Here is an 18,687-nt window from a genome sequence, read left to right as displayed (position 1 = left end):
CACAGGATAGCAATCCATACAGTTGTATAAAATTAAACTTTCAAAAATCAATTCTATAGATGCTCTAAGGTCTTTTTGAAATATTTTAAGAAGTTCAATTTCTAAACCGAAGTACATCCAATAACATGAAGACTTTAATTTCAGTGCTGTACAGGTTTAGAAATACAACACTGAACTGTTAAGACAACCAAGGTGAATGGAGTCTCTTCAATTGGACGTCAGGTGTGGAGGGCTCAGGTAATCACACTCCTCACTCCCCATCACGGTATCATCACTGGCCTCTGGTACTTTACAAGTAAATAACTGGACCTTTTACAAAACCATATTCTTCACATTTGTCACTTCTTTGGTCTGCGTGGCAAGAATTAAATGAATGCTACATAGAAACTACAAATAGTAAGCCCCATTTTTTTCAGCGTCAATATCAGATGGAGAGTAATCACCATATTACTCTGACTTAGGTGAAACCCCTGAAATTATAAATAACATCAAGAGCTTAGGAACACTCTGCGTGTTTAATAAATGTCAGCTTTCAGAAAGAGAGGAGATTCTAATTTTCCAACAAGTTCAAAAATAATCGGGTAGATCATTGGTGGTTTAGCATGTATGCATCTTGTTTTTAAAGTTAAGTGAAAATAGTGTAAAAAATGATTTTATTAGACTCTCTCATTTTTCAAGCAGTATAAAGTGTTTCCTCAGAAGGTCAGTAAGATCATCAGATGTTGTATTGACTACCTGGCTTCAGTGTAGAAATTCAACCTTGGAAGCCTCAGGTAAGAAAGGGCCCCATCACTACTGACTAGAACTGATTTGTTAAACTACTAAAGTTGGGGTTTTTTTTTTTGTTTTTCTTTTTGTTTGATTGTTTTTAGAGAAGGAGGGGAGGAGGGAGAGGGAGAGAGAGAATCTCAAGCAGATTCCACACCCAGCATGGAGCCCAACATGGGGTTTGACCCCAAGATGCTGAGATCATGACCTGAGCCAAAATCAAGAGTTGGTCACTCAACTGACTGAGCCACCCAGGCGTCCCACAACTACTAAAGGTTTAAGACTGATGAAAGGTTTTAGGGTTTTTTCTCTTGCCTTGTATGCTGAAAATAATATACATGATAATATTTTTCCTTTACAGCTAATGGCTTTAGAAATGTCAGATAGTCATATGTATTTGTATAAATTGCTCTATTCTCAGCTGCATGATTTTTTATTAAAAAAATGAATAAGTCCATATCTGCTTGTATGCTAAATTGCTCAATCATCAGTGATCGACTTAAAAGCATTTCTAAATTTAATGGAAAAAAACAGCACTATAAGATAGGAATAAAGAATATCTTTGACATTAGTTTCTATGTAATTAATGTATATTAACATTTAAAATAGATGTTCATTTGAAGGTAAGGTATTTGTTTACTAAAATGTTGCTGACTGAGAGTAAAGGGGTGAATTAAACATCTTTTTAAAGAAAAACTCTTATAATTTAACTTCTGTGACTATGAAAAAGAAGGATTGTTACCTTTGATAATTATGCTCTTTTGATCTGTATACCTCTTTAAATAAACGAAGCAATGCCAGTTTTAAAAGTTCTTATAGAATTGAGCCTGCTTTATACAAAATTATCTACCCTAAAAATTAATCGGATTTTCTACCTATCTAAAAGATACCATAACACAGTCTTGTCTTTTTCTTTGCAAAATATTTTTAAATTGAGAAATGAAATTTTATTTGTCTATGGGATGTAATTTTTGAAAGTATTTTTAGTAAAAACAGAAAAATCTCAGAACTAAAGCCTTCTCTTTGTCCTGATTATTTACTTTTCTTCGTGCCTTTAATCCTAATTTCATTTTCTACACATTGACATTATAATAGTTAGAGCAAGGCTGAGAGGTAGGTTCACCACACACAGATCATATGAAGACGTCTTTGAATAAGGACGCGTTCTTGCAGGTCACAAAAGTAGTCAGCACATTGATGAACAACGAGCAGAAAGATCCCCCTCCAGGCCCCGGCTAAAGTAGTACCTGGTACCTTATGGCATGTTACTGCTCGAGTCTGTGGCAGCTGCATTTCCTTCCTATTTGAACCAGAACGACTGAGGGACTGAAGTGGTGGGACAGATCAGCCTCGAGATGGCTTGGGCCCGAAGAGCAGACAGTCCCACAGCATCAGGGAAATGATACTAAGAGAGAACAGTAATACGAACAAAACTAGTGTCTCTTGTGTGTATCCGCTAGGAATTGAGTTCAGCTTCTCACAGTAGACACACAGAATACAATTGTTTTGAGCAAGATCTTTTCTTCTCACACATGAAAGGGTACAGAGGTAAGCTGGTGTGGTAACTCCATGGTCCCCTGGGACCTGGGTTCCCTCTCACCCTCCCACCTCCATGGGGCAGAGCTCCTGTCGTCCAGGTGGCCGTAAGAGGCAGATGCTCCAGCACCACGTTCACAAGGAGGAGAGAAAGGGAAGCAGTGCAGGGGTGAGGCACTTGAAAGAGCTTTCCTGCCAGCACATTGAAACAACTCAATCTACATCGCATGAGCCAACCTCTCTATCTGCCAGGCGGCAGGGCACAGGGGTCTCTGGGGTTGGCACATTAGTACAGCCAACAGTAAGGCTCTGCTTCTCAGAGCAGTGAGGGAATCCTGCGTATCCAAAGAGGTAGCAATCCCGGCCATAAGGGGCTAAGCACTTGTCCCACATCATCTCATTTCAATCCTCACCATATACTTTTAAGATTGGATTAGGGAACTCATGAACTTGTCCCCTGTCTTTCCAACTCCAGAGCACGCGCTTTAAACTACTACACTCAACCACCTACCCAGTAATAAACAGTAGGAGAATGTTTAAGAAGGTGTAAGTCATAGGCACGGAGGCCCATAGGTGGGCCTGGTCAGACAAGAAGTAACGGAAGCTGCAGGCCAGTGGGGAAGGAAGGACGGCACACAGGGCCAGTGGAAATGGTATATCATGCTGAGAAAAAGAAACCAGAGCTTGCAATAGGGGGGATAAGGAAGGGAAAACCTAGTTTCTGGACTTAGGTACCGGTAAGGATTTGGTCACTGAGTGAAAAAAATAAAATCCCATTTACTGGAGCTGAAGTCAACAGGATAGCGGTTGTTCTCTTTAAGGTTGCGATAGAGAGGCGTGCCCAGACACTCTCGAACACAGGTGGTTAGTGCGAGCACGTGTGAATGTAGAGTTGCTTGAAAGATCACCTCTCCAACAGCCATAATCATTGTGGCTTTCAGAACAGCCAAACCTGGTAGGTACATGGACTTGTGGAGAAGAGGAAAAGCAGCATTGTTTGAGATTTGGCCTGAGCTCAAGAGTCCCACCTCTGGAAGCATTCGTACTTCGCAAGAGAGAAAATCTGAATTGGCATTTTGCCCATGTATTGCTGCCTAACTCCCTTAAAACTTGGTAGCTGAAGCCAAAAAACCAAACCAAACAAAACAGCAACAACAACAAAACCAAAAAACTTCATAGCTTAAACCAGCAGCGATCATTTATTTTGCTCATGAGACTGCAATTTGGGTGGGGCCCATTGGGAATAGCTCATCTCTGTTCCACATGGCATCAGCTGGACGACTGAATTGGGGCTGGGGGATCCGCCGTCACACGGCTCACTCCCAAGGCTGGCTAGCTGGGACCCGCTGTTTGATTGGAACGCAGCCAGGTCTGTGGGCCAGGGGCTTGGTTCCTACGACATAGTCTTCTCCATGGCTGCCACCATGATGGTAGCTAGGTTTCAAGAGCAAATATTCCAAGAGATCAAAGTGGAAGGACATGGCATTTTTATAAGCTGGACTTAGAAGTCACATATCATCACTTCTGCCATCCTCTGTCATTTGAAGCAGTCACAAAGTTCAAGGGCGAGAGGACGTAAATGTTACCATTCAGTGTCAAGAGCAAGTGGGATGGGAGATACGTAATAGGCATTTTGGAAAACATCATCTTCCCAAGTTGGTGTGGCTCCATGCTATCCAGAGGAAATACAATAGGCAAGCTCACATCAGTGCCCTAAGGAATATTTGACCTCCCTGAATCCAGTGCCCGTAAGGCTGTCTTTGGCTTAGACAAGCATTCCTGGTCCAATAATGTTTGGTAGGTTTCATCAGCTACATGAGCCCTGGGACATAGCATAGAACAGGCTGGGGGGGGGGGGGGAAAAACCAAAAAAATCTAAACTTCTGCCTATTCTCAGTACCTAAGGTTATAATGGGAGCAGATTTGATTGTGAGCACCTTGAGGACAGGGATGAAAACCGCTAGGCATCGCTGTGTCCCGAACAGTGCTTGGCACTAGGAAATGCTCAATAATCTTGGGAAAACCAATCACCTGCTGAGCTGAGAGTCACTGTACTGCCCTTAGTACCGAGTCAGTCTTTATCATCAGTGACAACAGGACACAAAAGAGAATTGCTTATTGTCCATTATCATTTTCTACCCAACTTTCCAGTTCCATTGTGTTTCCCTCACTTCCAGCTAATAGATTCTGTTGCCATTTTTAGTCTTTATTTGAAATTGTCCTATTGTGTGTGCTTTTCTTTTTTAGCTGTCTCAAATCCAATCTGGAAGGTGGCAGAGAACGATCATCATTGAACTAACGAGCAAGTGGAGGTGGAGGGGAAAAGGTGGCCCCCATTTGGAGGGGAAGGAACACAAGGGGGGAGCCCAGCAGACCACTGAAATCTTCTCAGCAGCTCTTTCTGCTTAGCTCTAGGCTCCCCTTCTTTGCTGTCTAGAATGTGCATGGGGAAAGGAAATGCAAGTTTTATTAATAAAAAGAGTCAATGATCTATTTTAGGTGATGATACAAGGAAGATATGGACGGTTGCCGCCCTGGATAGGAAGACAGATGAGTAAAATAAGAGGTGCTATAAACTCTTCTTGAAAGTTCTCCAGCCAGCACTAAATGTAGATGAAGCCAACCAAGCCAGCTAATGGGGCAAGATAGTAAACTATGGGACCCATTTATTTCTCACCTCCATGAATCTGTGCAGAAATTCCTCCATCTTGTTCCATGCAATGACTGACGACTTCTCATTTCCTGTGAATGTACCTTTCTGTTTGTAACCCATTCCATTCCAGATGGACCTCCATCCTTCCTCTTTGCGTATAGTGCCCAGCGCTCTGCCTTGAGGGACTGGGAATAGATATATCTGGGGAAGCAGCCAAATGAATTAATGTTAGCATTTGTGTTCTGAGTGGGGCTGGAGCACGAACAAGGGGAACACAGTGGGCTGGGGAAGGGAGTGGGGAGTATGTGAGGAAAAACTCTTGGGGAGTTCTCTGGTTCAACAGATGAAACCAAGATTAGTTGTGAAGACCAAAGGGGCAGGATAGGAAACAAAATTTGGAACACAAATCTGAGGCAGGAGTTAGACAGAAGCAGACTAGAAAGGATTGGGAGTGAGAAGAGTGAGGAGGGTTCTGGGTGATTTCCACAATGGAGATGAGCTGTCCAGAGTCCGCTTTCATTGGCCACTGGACGCACAGGGAATGGTGATCAGCCTGGCTTCATGGTGGAAGGGCAGAAAGGACACTAGATAATAATACCTTCTCTATGACAGAGTTGTGTCTCCTCCCTGTTAAGTTGAGAAACTCAGTTCTAGAGACACAGCATGAATATTAAACCCTCGGTTAGGATTCATGCTCCCACAGCATTGAGACACATGCCCTGACTCCTATCAGAGCTGTGAGAGGGGTGGGAGCTAACTGGATTGTCTGAGAAGGGGCAGACCACCTATATCTCTGGTCAGATCCAGAGTAGGCGACGCGACGTGTGGACAGGGCGAGGCCCAACACTTTCTTTTGAATAACTTTTACAAATTTGTCCTAAATAAATACACTTCTAATTTTCTGCCTCACACGTAATGTTGGTGTGTTTGTTTAAACAAGACTCTTGATTCCATGAGAAAATTTCCAACCCAAAATACGTCAGACCAAAAGAGACTTATGGGTTCAGGTAACCAAATTGGGCAGAGGCAGGAAGCTCTCAGAGGCCAGCAGAAGCGGGTTCAGCTACAGCGAGGGACAGCCAGACCAGGTACTCAAACACAGTAAGGATTCTTCCGTGCTTTTGTCTTTCCTTCATTGTCGGAAACAGCTTCCTCCACGGGGCTATAACTATGGCAGCTAGTAGCTCTAGGGAGCTCCTCTTTCTCTCTTTCGCACCAAAGTAGAAGGGAATCTCTCTCCCTTACCCAATGACGAAAAGTCCCGCAGAAGGACTTTTATGTGTAACCCTGTGAAGACGGTACCGGGACTGACTGGGGTTGACACTTCCCTGTGCTACCACAGGCTGAGTGTGTGTGTATCTGCTACGTGTGTGTATGTGTGTGTGTGTGTGTGTGTGTGTGTGTCTGTTACACACGTTGGTTAGTCGGTGGGGTAGGTGGTTGATTAGTTCATTAGTTGGTTGGTTGGTTGATTGGTTAGTTCGTTGGTTGGTTGAAGAGGATTCATGAGGAAGCAGCTTCTAAAGGGAATCAGATTGCTCTGACCAGATGCAGGGCATTGGGACCAGCCACGCACGCAGATATCCCCCCACCCTACACGTGCTCTTCTTTCCCATTCCCCTTCCTCAACCACATTCAGAGTCAGAAGTCCAGAGAGGGCCAGGTTCTCAAGATGGTGGATCTACTGATGCTTTTCATTACCTTCTTTGTACATTTTTTTTTTTTTAAAGATTTTATTTATTTATTTGACAGAGATAGAGACAGCCAGCGAGAGAGGGAACACAAGCAGGGGGAGTGGGAGAGGAAGAAGCAGGCTCATAGTGGAGGAGCCTGATGTGGGGCTCGATCCCGTAACGCCGGGATCACGCCCTGAGCCGAAAGCAGACGCTTTAACCGCTGTGCCACCCAGGCGCCCCTTCTTTGTACATTTTTAATATGTTCTAAATGTTCCACAGTAAATATGTATTACCTTTGTCATGTATGTTACAAAAAACAGAGTGGGTAAGTTTTCATGAACCAAGGCAGAAATTTTAAGAACTTCAAACAGGAAAAACCAATATTTTTACAGCATAAGAATGTCTTGTGACACTTACTTGCAAAGCTAGTGAATATATTTAAGTGTATATGACAGGACCACTTTTTGTAGGAAAGAGAAGGGGTTCAGAACAGGGGTTGGTAAAAAGCCCTGAAAGCCTCGCTCTGCAGCGTGAAACGTATCGGTCTTTTTGTTTCTCCGTGCACTCCTGTATCCCAGGCTGCGTGTGGACACGCTTTGCGCATTTCTCTTCGGGACCTACGGGAGAATCGGTGTAACTTTTGAGACTCTGTGTTTACCTTGTGGATCGTGTCACCATTTAGGACAGGAGCAGAAGGTATTAAAACAGTTGTCAAGATGCTAAGAAGCTGAAGGAGACCAAGCCAGCATTAGAAAGACTTTCCCTACTGCATAATGTCTAATCACTTGGGCTCTTTCCTTCCTCTTCTTTTTTTTTTTTTTTTTTTTTACTACAAGAATCATTAAATATTAAAGAATATTTTGAATTAAGAGCAAAAATATCCTCCATTTAAAATCTCTCCCTTGCACACCTCTACAGTTGCCACGGAAGGCAATTTGTATTCTTACGAGCGATGTGGAGTCCCCATCAACTCTTTCTAAGACAGGGAATGTGAGAAGAAGGCTGAGAGTGAACCCTGATGAAGGCCACGGGGCGGGGGGTGGGCACTTCCTCAAGCAGCCCGAGGGAGCGTGCTTTCCTGAGGATAGCAGGAACACTCGCCAGCTGCTGTTGGGGGCTTTAGAAGGGTCCATAGGAAAGGGAGCCAGGCAGAAACCCCGGAGAGAGAAAATACTAAAGGCCTTCCCTGAGGATGCCACTGGGATCCATTCATTCTGCAAACATTTATTGTCTCTACGGGCTCTGCGCCAGGCACTGAAGATACAGAGGAGAGGTGGGACAGTGCGGGAAAGCCCCAGCCTCTGGAGCCAGACTGGCTGGGTTTCAATGCTGGCTCCATGCTTCTGGAGAGGTTACCTAAGCTCTCTGTGCCCTACTTGCCTCATAAGATTTTCTGGAAAACCACGTGAACCAATCCATGTGAACGCTGTGAACAGTGAGTGCCCAGTGTGTGGCAAGGATTGTCTAGTGCTGGTGTTCCTCTTGTCGTCTCCCCCTTAAGGAGACCACAGTCCAGAGGCTGAAATGGCACAAACTCTAAGTTTGTCGAACAAGGGGAAGAACGTGCCAGGCTCAGTTGGTAGGATGCAGACTTGCTGGGAGTCTCCCCCCTGAATAGCCTGTAGGAAATTTCGCTGCCCAGGACTCTGGCCCCAGCACCATTTTGTAGGTCATTGGGTCACAGAAGGCACTGTCACCTAGCGAGAGTCATTCCAACTGGGAATGACAGCATGATGATGCAGACTTCCCCTGAGCACTTGGTGACAGATACTCTTCTACGTGTTCACCTCCCCAGGCAAGTATAGTATTACCCCCGTTTTATTTTATTTTTTATTTTTTTATTTTTAGAGAGGGAGGGGGCGGGGCAGAGGGAGAGGGAGAGAGAGAATCTCAAGTAGTCTCTGCACTGAGTGGGGAGCCCGACACGGGGCTCGATTTCATGACCCTGAGACCATGACCCGAGCCTAAACCAAGAGTCGGATGCCTAACCTATTGAGCCACCGAGGTGTCCCTGTTACCCCCATCTACAGAGAGAAGAGTAACTGGCTCAGGGCACACAGGTAGGGTGTGGTAGAGCTGGGATTTGAACCCAGCTAGTCTGTTTCCCAAAGCAGACTGCATGTTACCAGGCTCACTGTGCAGATGTGCCGTTTCCATTGACTGTGAAGGAATGATGCAAAGGGTGACCCTGGGTGGCGTTTGCCCACTTATTTGAATATCATTCATTTGTTCCTTCAGCTGACATTTACTGAGCCCCTTGCTCTAAGTAGGGCACAGTGGGACCTGTTAGGCACGGAAAAGAAGCCAGGATCCTCCCATCAAGCTGTTTCAAGAGATAAGGCTTGCGCCCAAATGCAGAGTGACAAGTTCCTGGGGAGGAGCAGATATAGGGCTCAGAGTCACAGAGGAGGAAGGATGACTGGGTTGGGGACAGCAGGCAAAACCTGAGGGGGAAAGTTGAATTGGAGCAAGGTCTTAAAGGGCAGAGCATTGTGACAAATGGTCATTCAAGAAAATGGCATTCCAGTTCTAGGGAAGAGCATGAGGAAGGGCACGGAATCGGGGAGCACAGTACAGCACAATTCGGCTGGAGCACACAGGGCGTGTAAGGGAGAGTGGCAAGTGAGGAAGGAGGCACAGGGAAGCCAGGGCCTTGAACTCTGGCTGAGGAAGTTGGAGTTCATTCAGCGGGAATGAGGAGCTCTTGAAGACCTTGGGGAATGAGAGCACGGTGCTCAGCCCTGGGATTTGGAAGAACGGTCCTTACAGGTGGAGGGTGAGTTTCAGGGAGAGAAGCAAGTAATAGGAAATGAGTGTAGCAGCAGAGGGAATTAAGAAAAGGGGAGAAAAGAAATAGGAAGGACACAGCAGATATGATCAGGTCACTGCCCACCCTCCTTTAGCTGCTTAAAAACCTGCAATGGCTTTCCATGGATTTTCAAATGAGCCAAAGTCCTTAATGTGGTCGGAACACTACCCTTGCCTCTTGGATCCCTCATGGCCCCTAGTGCTTTAGCCAACAGCCTTCTTTTAACTCATGGAGTACACGGTGCCCCTGCTCCTTCCTTCCTTGGACTTTCTCCCATGCTCTTTCCTCTGCCTGAAATACATCCCTGCCATCCCCCACCCCTCCCTACTCCTTGTCACTGTAGGTCCATCCATCCTTCAGAATTTAGCTTAGTCAAAGCCTTCTCTGGCCCCCACTGCGTCTTTGTAGCACGTGCTGCCATTGCAATTGTACATTTGTTTGCGTGATTCTTCAACTAATGCCTGTCTTGGTTGTAAGTTTCATGAGAACAGACAAATCCCTGCCCTTGGCTGCAAGCATCACGACAAGCAACAGATATCTGTTTGGCTTATTCTTGTATTCCCTGCACCAATCATCTCTTGAGCTAACACACGCTCAAAATGTTAGATCAATGAGTGGAAAATCTACAGGATTTGATAACTGACTGAATAAGAGGAATGAAAACTAACACCAGGCTTTGGACACTAGTGGCAGGAAACTTGGTGTTGCCCTTTGCTGCAACAGAGAACATAAGAAGAACCATTTTTCAGGTTCTGTTTTCCAGATTATGAACCCAGCATTATACAAATTGATTTGGAGGTCCCCGCAGGTTGTCAATGTGTCCAGTAGGCTGTGGCAAATTTAACACTACAATTCAAGGGGAGTATTACAGCTAGAGAAAGAAAGTGTGACAAGTTTGGGGGTACATTAATGAGAATTAGTTGCCAGCATGTAGCAGAAAATCCAAAAGAAGAGAGGCTTAAATTTCCAAGGGTTTGTTGTTGTCTCAACTACAAGAAGTTTGGAGGTAGGAAGTCCAGGACTGATATGGTGGCCCCATGGTCGTCTGAGACCATGCCCTCTACCTTTCTATGCCACTGTTCTTAGAACGTGGATTCTATCCTCAAAGCCGCCTTTGGCCCTGATGCTGCTGGAGCGCTGGTCATCAAGCCTGTCCTGCTGGCAAGAAGGAAGAAGAGGGGAGGTGGCCCATGTTCCCCCAAAACTCTGATGCACTTATGTCTCATTGGCCCAAACCACTAGAAAAGTGGTGCATCTCACCTTAAGGAAAGCTAGAAAACGTAGTCCGTTAGGTGGGTGCATTGCTACCTTAAAGAAAGTCAGGGGTTCTCCTAAGAATAATGTCTATCGGATGGGCAATGGCTGATTCTACCACGGGAAGCCAGAGCCTAGATGAGATGGTTGAGGTCATGAGAGAATTGTGCAGTTTCATAAATGTTTATCCAGCTGAGAGGAATGAGTGACGGGTACACGGAATTTCAGAGGAGCAAGGAATTTCAGTAATCACCTAGTACAATCCTTGCATTTTGCTGATGAAGAGACTTGACCCATAGAAACAGGGAGCTTTGGCCAACGTCACACCGCAGGTGGGTGGCTGAGCTGGGGCCAGAACCAGATTCCCTGGATGAAGTGAGGAAAGAGACCGGGGGGAGAGTTTGCAGCAGCCCCAGATGACCATACCTGAGTAAGGACTCACTTCATGCAACATTACAGTGAGTCAGAGGCGAGGCTGGCATGGAAGTCTTGGGTTTGAATCCCAGCTGTGTGAGCTTGGCCAAAGTACCCAGCTTCTCTGAACCTCAGCTCCTCTTCGATGTAATGGAGTGATGGCACAGAGTAGGCACTTTATCACTGGCGGTCACTCTTATCGTGATTATGAGAAAGAAACAAGAGTCTTTAGAATAAGTGAATGAATCAGTGAGCAAACAAAACATGAATGGATGAAATGACAGTGGACAGCTACCTGTCTTAGATGCTTTTGCTGTTTGTTTGCTGAGAGCTCTCGAGCTGGATGGCTCATTTCTTCTCTGCCCTCGCTATAGCTCTCTGCGTGTGCCCTACTCAGCATCTGGCTTCCTCAGCCTCCCGCTGGCCTTCCTGCCAGACCATGCCGTTCTCCTCTGTGACACCCGCACCCCTTCTGTACACGCCGATTCTATCAAAGATGAACTAGACATGGACTTCCTCCACTCCTTGATGTCAGTTGTCTTTTCCCACCCTCGCATATCCCCTCTCACTACCTCACCTGCTCCCCAACTTCCTCTCCCATCCAGCAGGCAGCAGATTTGGAGTGTTGACACAAGACTGAGCTTAGTGTTGTGGACAGTACAAAGAAGATGAGAGTCATATAGAGGCTGGCCTTGAATTGTTTTCAATATGAGCCATAATGACATTTTCTAAGACATCATGACTTCGAGGTATGATGCAGACAGCTGTGCTGTAGCTTTATTTTTCCCACCTTCCCCCTTTATTGCTGATATTTCCCCAACTCTGTCGTTATCTACTCTTTACAAAGTTTTGTGTTATTAGTTCTTGTGGAATTTTAAAGGCTGGGAAGTAGTTATATTTATGGTCTCGTCTTTCCTATCTTAAAAAAAAAAAAACAACCTCATCAATTCAGTATCAACACCCAAGGTAAAATAGCATTAAATTGCCAAATGAAACATGCAAAAGCTGTAAATACACGTGAGTTCCTCGTAAAATTAATTTATTCTCTTTGGGCAGATACCGGGTTCTGGTTTGATTTGGAAATGCAGAATTTATGTCTGTTGTCAAATATGGCAATAAGTCCCCTATCGCTGTGGCCAGGACCAGATGCCAGCTGGAGAGGAAACAGAGCTCAGTATTTGCCTGTCTGAGAGAGTTTCACATCCAGAGAGCCTGAGGCCCTCTCTGCAGTCAGAACACTCCCGTATTTCCTCTCCTACAGGCTTCGGCTTCTACCACTAACCAGCTGGGGAACTTTGGGAAAGCTGCTTCACTCCCCCAGGCCTCAGTTTCCCCATCTGCAAAACAAAGCAGCTAGATTAAATCATTTCCAAATCAATACTTGTCCCACCAAAGTGCACCCAAAAACCATCTCCTTGAGCAGCTTCTTAAAAATTTGAAGCCAAAGGGGGTTTGGCCCACGAATCCACAGTTGTAATGAGCATGTCAGGTCATTCTGAAGCAAGGAACCTGTGGACCCCATAGAAATCTGCCACAAGCGGTCTCAGTGCTGTATCTTCCTCCGAAATATATTGCAAATAAATTCTCAAAGAGGTAGAAGATGGAGGAGGAGAAGGAAGAAAAAGAAAAAGAATAAGCAAGAGCCCTATTATCCCTGGGAGCAGAGGTTTGAAGGGTAAGCCCCAGGGTTCCCGGGGCTGAGCTGCTGGCGCCAAACCCTCTCTGCCCTGAGCTCCCAGAGCGCTCCCAGCTCCATACGCACCGCAATCTCCTTCAGAGGCTGCCTTTCTCGTTAGTTCCCGTTCCTTGGGAATGAACATCTCTGTTTCCAAGGACGAGACCTCTGGCTGCAGGATCTACCTTGACTTACTGGACATTTTCAGCAGCCCCTGCACAAGGCCAAGTGAGACCCCCAAGACCTGATGAGATGCCGACACAAGTGAGGCATGACTAGCTTTGAGAAGAGAAGATCTTCTCAGTTTTCCACTGGTGGGGAAGCTCAAGCATGGCTCCCTCAACACCCACGTGCGATACTTTCAAAGACCTGCTCCCTTCAGTATGGCTCTGAGAGGGCGAGGGGAAGAGGCTTCCTTTCCCCTGACGAGGTCTTCCTGTTGCTAGTTTAGGGTGATGGGGACAATTGGACACTTCTTTGGCATTTAAATCAGGGACTGTTAGTACAGGAAGTTGAATCATGGCCAACAGTGGCTAGAACTTACTATGGGCTGGGCAACATACAAGTAATTTACCTAACTCACTTAAGCCTCTCCACAAACCTGTGAGAGAGGGATTACGATTGTACTCAATTTCCAGAAACTGAAGCAAAAGAGGTGAAGTAACGTGCTGAGGGCCACCCTCTAGGAAGCAGGAGACCTGGGATTCCAGGCAGGGCAGTCTGATTCGGCAGCGGAAGTTCTAAACCCCTTGGCTCAACTGCCTCTCCTATGTTCTGAGGAGTCTCAGCCCCCCCTCAGCTGTTGCCTGCAACCCCAAAGAGCTCCTTAGCCATTCCTTTTGCAATTTTTCCATTTGCATCCTCGGTCTAGAGGAAGGCTGTGTGGAGAGAGGGCCAGGCAAAGAGGGATAATGCTCTTGGGATAATGGAGGCAGCCTCGAAGCCTTGCTTCACAGTAAACATCCAGAAATCTGGGGAAAGCAGGTAGCTTTGTTAGGCAGAGAAAGTACTGGAACTGCTCAGCAGTGATGATCAGACCCTTTGGGGCCCTGCTATAAACATACCTGCAAATAAATGCAAGAGAGAAGCGGGAACAGCTGTAAGCCCCTCCTCACGCGCTCCAATAACTTTCAGGGCAAAGGGCTAGTGCTTTTCCTTGAGGGTTGTCCTTTTTCATTCTTTCTTTTTTTTCTTTTTTTTTTTATGCCCAGGTAAGTATGCTCCTCTTATTCTTCAGGTGATTAGATGAAAAGATAAAATGCCTCGCACATACACAGTTTCCTCCCGCAGGAAGTGAGCGGATGGGAGCGATTCACTGTGATGATGAATCACCACCTGGATTTGAAACAAACACACCTACAAAGAGATGCGGGGTGTAGACTCAGTAAATAACCAGCTGACTGGCACTTCTGAAACCAATTGCTGCCACGGATTCGTTTTCCTAATCTTTTTTTTCTCTTCATTTTTCAACGCTCCGGAGCCATCCTAGGCAGCAGCCTGCTCATTCTCGCCATTAAAATGCAGAGCTCTCTCTACCTTCAGAGTCCTGGGAGCCAGGCTCAGTACAGAGGGGAGAAATGAGGGCAGGGCTAAAGAGGAACATATAAAAAATAAATGAGCCATTCATAAAAATGAATATTATTACCAAAAGGAGCCGTCTGCCAACATCTCCATGTATATATTAACTCAGCTGCTGAGCTCTGGAACAGCGTGGAATTAAGCCAATGCATCATCTTTTTAGTGGTTGCTCAGTTGATCTATTAACTTTAAACAACCAATTGTGAAATGAGCACTTCACTATGCCGTAATGATGATGACGCTTCGGCCGGCACTATTTTTTATAACGTAAGCTTGAAAATTGGTAAAATAAATTCCGCTGTGCTTAGCACGCTCTCGTAGCCCTCCAGAACCAGATATTCAGGTGTGGCGGGGAGACGGCTCCGCTCAGCCAGCTTCGTGAAGTCATTTGCACAAATTCTAAAAACCGCCTTTATTTTTCTCCAGCTTAGCATATCTTTCCCTGAAAATCCAAAATGCCAAGATGCTGGGCTTTTTGCTGTCTCCATGAGCGATTGCAGATGGCTTCTTCTTCTTCCCACTGAATCTTCCCACTTGCATCTCGGATGCCTGTCTTTTCCTCCGAGGCCTGCACGTCGGTCGAGGTGACAGTATGAAAGAGGCCTGCAAAGAGCCTGGGTTGACAGCACCGTCCCGGAGACAGACTGAGCCCCTGTTTCTTGCGTGTTCGGCGTTTTGCTGGTTTGCCTGATGTTTTTGTTCTTTGCTTCTCCAGGTCGGTGTTGTGATCTGGCCCCTACTTGGAGGTGGTGACTCTGAAGAAAAGTGACTGATTCCCACCCGTGGCTTGTGGCATCAGGGTCATTAACTTTGCAGCCACACCTTGTAAATCTCTCCAGGCTACAAGCTGGTGTCTGTCCCCTGCGGTTCCTAGAACAATCCACGGCAAACACTGACAGGAAGGGCCATTATGGTCGTGGATGTTCTCACCATCTGGAATGGTTACAGTTGTCAGGATCGGAGATGACTCACTGTGCTGAGGAATCATTTCTCTAATGGCAGCACTAATCAGGAGGGACGAGGCCGTTGCTAAGTGCCGCTGCATGGAGAAAATACCCTGCTAGATGAAAAGGAAGGGCCGTTGATTTGCTTTTGCTCATTTGAAAATAAAGTGGCTTGGAATGTCATCCTTGCTTCCATCTAATGACAGGCCAGCCTCCACATCAGGAGCTGGCCCCTCTGGCCAGCCTTCAGGAGTGTTGGCTGTTTCTATGGGCGGACGGGCTCTCTGTCCTTCCTCTCTGGGGGCCCCATGGAGACTGGGCAATTTTCTCTGCTGGAGGGTTAGCAGCTTGGTGTAGAAAGGGCAGTGCAAACAGATGTGGATATGGGTTTTTATGCAGTGTTTACCCTAGTGCTATCCTGCACAAACCCTCACCCTGCCATAGACTGTCCCCTCCCTGCTGTCACGGGGCTTTGGAAACTCCCATCGGCAACTGGAGACTCTGAGGGGGTCCTCAAGCTCATCCTGAACCCTAACTGTTGCCTTCAGAAGGAATCAGCCCCGACCACCCCTTGATTTTGGACTTCCCGCCTCCAGACCTGTGAGAGAATACATTCCTTTTGTTTTATGTCACTCAGTGCGTGGTAATTTGTTACCGCAGCCCTGGGAAACTAATTCGGTGGGGGTGCCAGCGACCTTGTGTGTCAGAGGAAGACACCAGATGAGAGCCAAGCAATCTCCCCTTAGGACGAAGAGTTGTCATCGGCTCCTTTGTGAGGTAGCTTCACCAAATATCCCTAGAGTTTGTGCTCGAGGTCACTGTACTGTAAAATACAGGAAGTTTTTATTTCATGGGGGGGGGGTCGATTTATCTGAATCCACTCCTTTTGTTACCACCAAAAGAGTCCTGAGTCCAAGCCGAAAGCTCACCCCTGCCCTTTCCCCATGGGGCAGAAACAAGGCGGCCACAACAATTTCCCCTGGAGGTGACAGTTCAGGGTGTCCTTTGTAACTATGTCACATTCATTGCCAGGGGGTGGCCATGTCATCCTTTTCTCTGATCTCCTTCCCATCCCTCCTTTTACCTTGGCCTTGCCTTGTGCAGCCGCACACCCGTTTCAGCAGTGATCCTAAGAATCCTGATGGAAGGAAATCCAACAGCATCCTTAACCTTCAACTTCCGTGGGCACTCACTTAGAGAGGCTAACTTGCCCAAAGTCAACAACCAATAAGCGACAGGACTGAGACAGTAAGCCCGATCTCTGGCTCAAGAGTCCTACGTGTAACTGCTGTGCAAACTGCCTCCAACGTTAGCCAGAGAGGAAAAGGCCCTGCCGGGGCTGGCAGCCGCACACCATCTTCTGCTTCCCCATGTCCCTGTTCCGTTTGGGACTATCCCACATGAGACGGCAGCTCCCCCATGTGGGACAGTGACCCGGGCAAAGACTCCCAGCTCCACCTGTAATTCCTCCCAGCACCGCCACAACTGAGCTGAAATCCTCAAAGCAAGCCTCCACAATCACACGGAGAGCAATGTGCCGCGTCCCCTGGCGCTCAGGACGTGCTTTGCCACCGCGCTCCCAAGGTTTCCCTACCATGGAGGCCATCTTGCTCCCTTCCCCAGAGGTGGGGCTGGGAAATGAGGTCTAAATCCCAGCCCAAGGGCAGGGGGAGGCTATCAGGACAAAGGACTGCTCTTTCTGCCTGCCTGCCTTGCCCTCCCACTTCTGCTTCCCTACTGAGGTCCTTTGCTGGGAATAATCCTTCCCTGGGAATGATCACACACATTTCCCACCAGGAAAAATCCCTCCCTTTCCCCATGTGGAGGTGGTCCTCTCGCATCCTCTCAACAGGACCTCCGCATTCTAATACAACACCATAAACCTGGTATCACACCCTGAGGCCTGTAGGTCCGGAAGCAAAAGGAGGGAACATCCATTATATCCTTTCTGCGAGGGAGGGGGCAGTTTCCGGTCACAAGAACAGTCATCTCATCCCCCTGTAACTTGACGACATAGTCTCATTCCTAGTTCTAGTAGCCATTTCTTCGCTGCTCTAATAAAAAAGACATTCCATTAAAGAAGTGAATAAGAAAAAGGAACTGAATTTACTGAGTATAAGAAACATTTGGTTTTTTTATTTCACACGTTCATTGCGATATGAAGGTGATGTGACCACAGCTGACTCACGTTGTTAATCAATTAGCCTGCAACACGTAGAAAAAGAACATGACAATGACACAGCAGTAGAATTTAACACCTGGTTTCCAGGAAGCTGTCCCGAGCCTACGTGCTTTGTTTTATCTGGTCCCTACCACCCCCAACGTTAGGGCTTTGCAGGCTCTGGCTTCTGATTCTGCCTGTGCTGATGGCTCCAACAGTCAGCTCAAAGCTAGGGTGTGGTGTGTTAGAAAACGATTTCAAATTTAGTGACATTTCAGGGCTGGGCAAAGGCTGCATACACTACAGAAACGGAAGGTGTTTGCTTTTGGACGATCTGCAGCATGCTTTCTTACACCACCGCCTGAGGAGAAAGAGAGGGTCCCTGCTCTGCCCCCAGTAGAACCCTATTTCTGATCTTGAAGTAAACATAAGTGGTATGTTATGTGCTGAAAATGAAGTTATCTATTTTTTGAAAACCAATTCTGATTCAAAACAGCAACTTGCTATAGTGATTATGATAGTGGTTTAGGGTCAAGTTCTCCAAAAGATAAATAAGATCATCCCAAATGTAATTATGTTGAAATATTAAACATTAAAAGCTCCATTTACCAACAGTTCATAGTCTGGGCGATTATGAAAGCAATTGAGTCAACTAGAGAGCAGCTTCCAGCAGGATCTAGAAAGATGCTTAGAAAATAAAGATTATTGATTTTTTTTTAGTTAAAGAGCAGGAATAAAACTTAGTGATTCAGCATCTTAAAGATGAGAGGGCAAAGGACGTTTGTAGATAAGTTTGAAGAAATGTATCAGGCCCAGAAGGGAGGCTTTTTAGCCCTGTGAAGTGTTCGCATCTGGCCTCCGAGCCGCCGGGGCTGTAAGCAGAGCCGCGGGTTATTTCTCGTGGCTGACCTGAACTGGACGCCACAATGAAACAGACAAGGGCCTCTTCGTCATTGGTAACACCTCCCTTGTGCTTAGCTCCTGTCTGGCTCACTTAAGGTGGGGGATATTTCACATCTTTTGCAAGTTATTGCTTTTTTTTTTTTTTAAATATCAGGGCTGGCTGGTGGCATTAAGCATGGTGACCACACTCCAGCTCAGTCTGGCCAGGGGTGGGGAAAGTCTGGTGTTCATAGCAGCAGCTCTTGTCTGTGTGCTTTCTCTCTCTTTTTTGTTTTTGTTTATTTTATTGCTAATTACATTCCTCCTAACCTTCTGA

General features: G+C 46.3%; 1 protein-coding gene across 1 annotated transcript in view; it reads left to right on the top strand.

Moving 5' to 3' along the window:
* TMEM154 (transmembrane protein 154) overlaps nt 1-15,488 on the top strand; it is a 55,377-nt gene extending 39,889 nt beyond the window's left edge. Inside the window, exon 8 of the mRNA XM_040626360.1 lies at nt 15,079-15,488. Coding sequence (XP_040482294.1) covers nt 15,079-15,091 — 13 coding nt within the window. The 3' untranslated portion in view covers nt 15,092-15,488. The remainder of the gene's footprint in view (nt 1-15,078) is intronic.
* Nucleotides 15,489-18,687: the final 3,199 nt, after the last annotated feature.

Source organism: Ursus maritimus, unplaced genomic scaffold, assembly GCF_017311325.1.
Source record: "Ursus maritimus isolate PB19 unplaced genomic scaffold, ASM1731132v1 scaffold_11, whole genome shotgun sequence".
Classification (NCBI taxonomy): Eukaryota; Metazoa; Chordata; class Mammalia; order Carnivora; family Ursidae; genus Ursus; species Ursus maritimus.
Note: the sequence above shows the minus strand (reverse complement) of the source record. Positions and strands in the feature narration are given on the sequence as shown.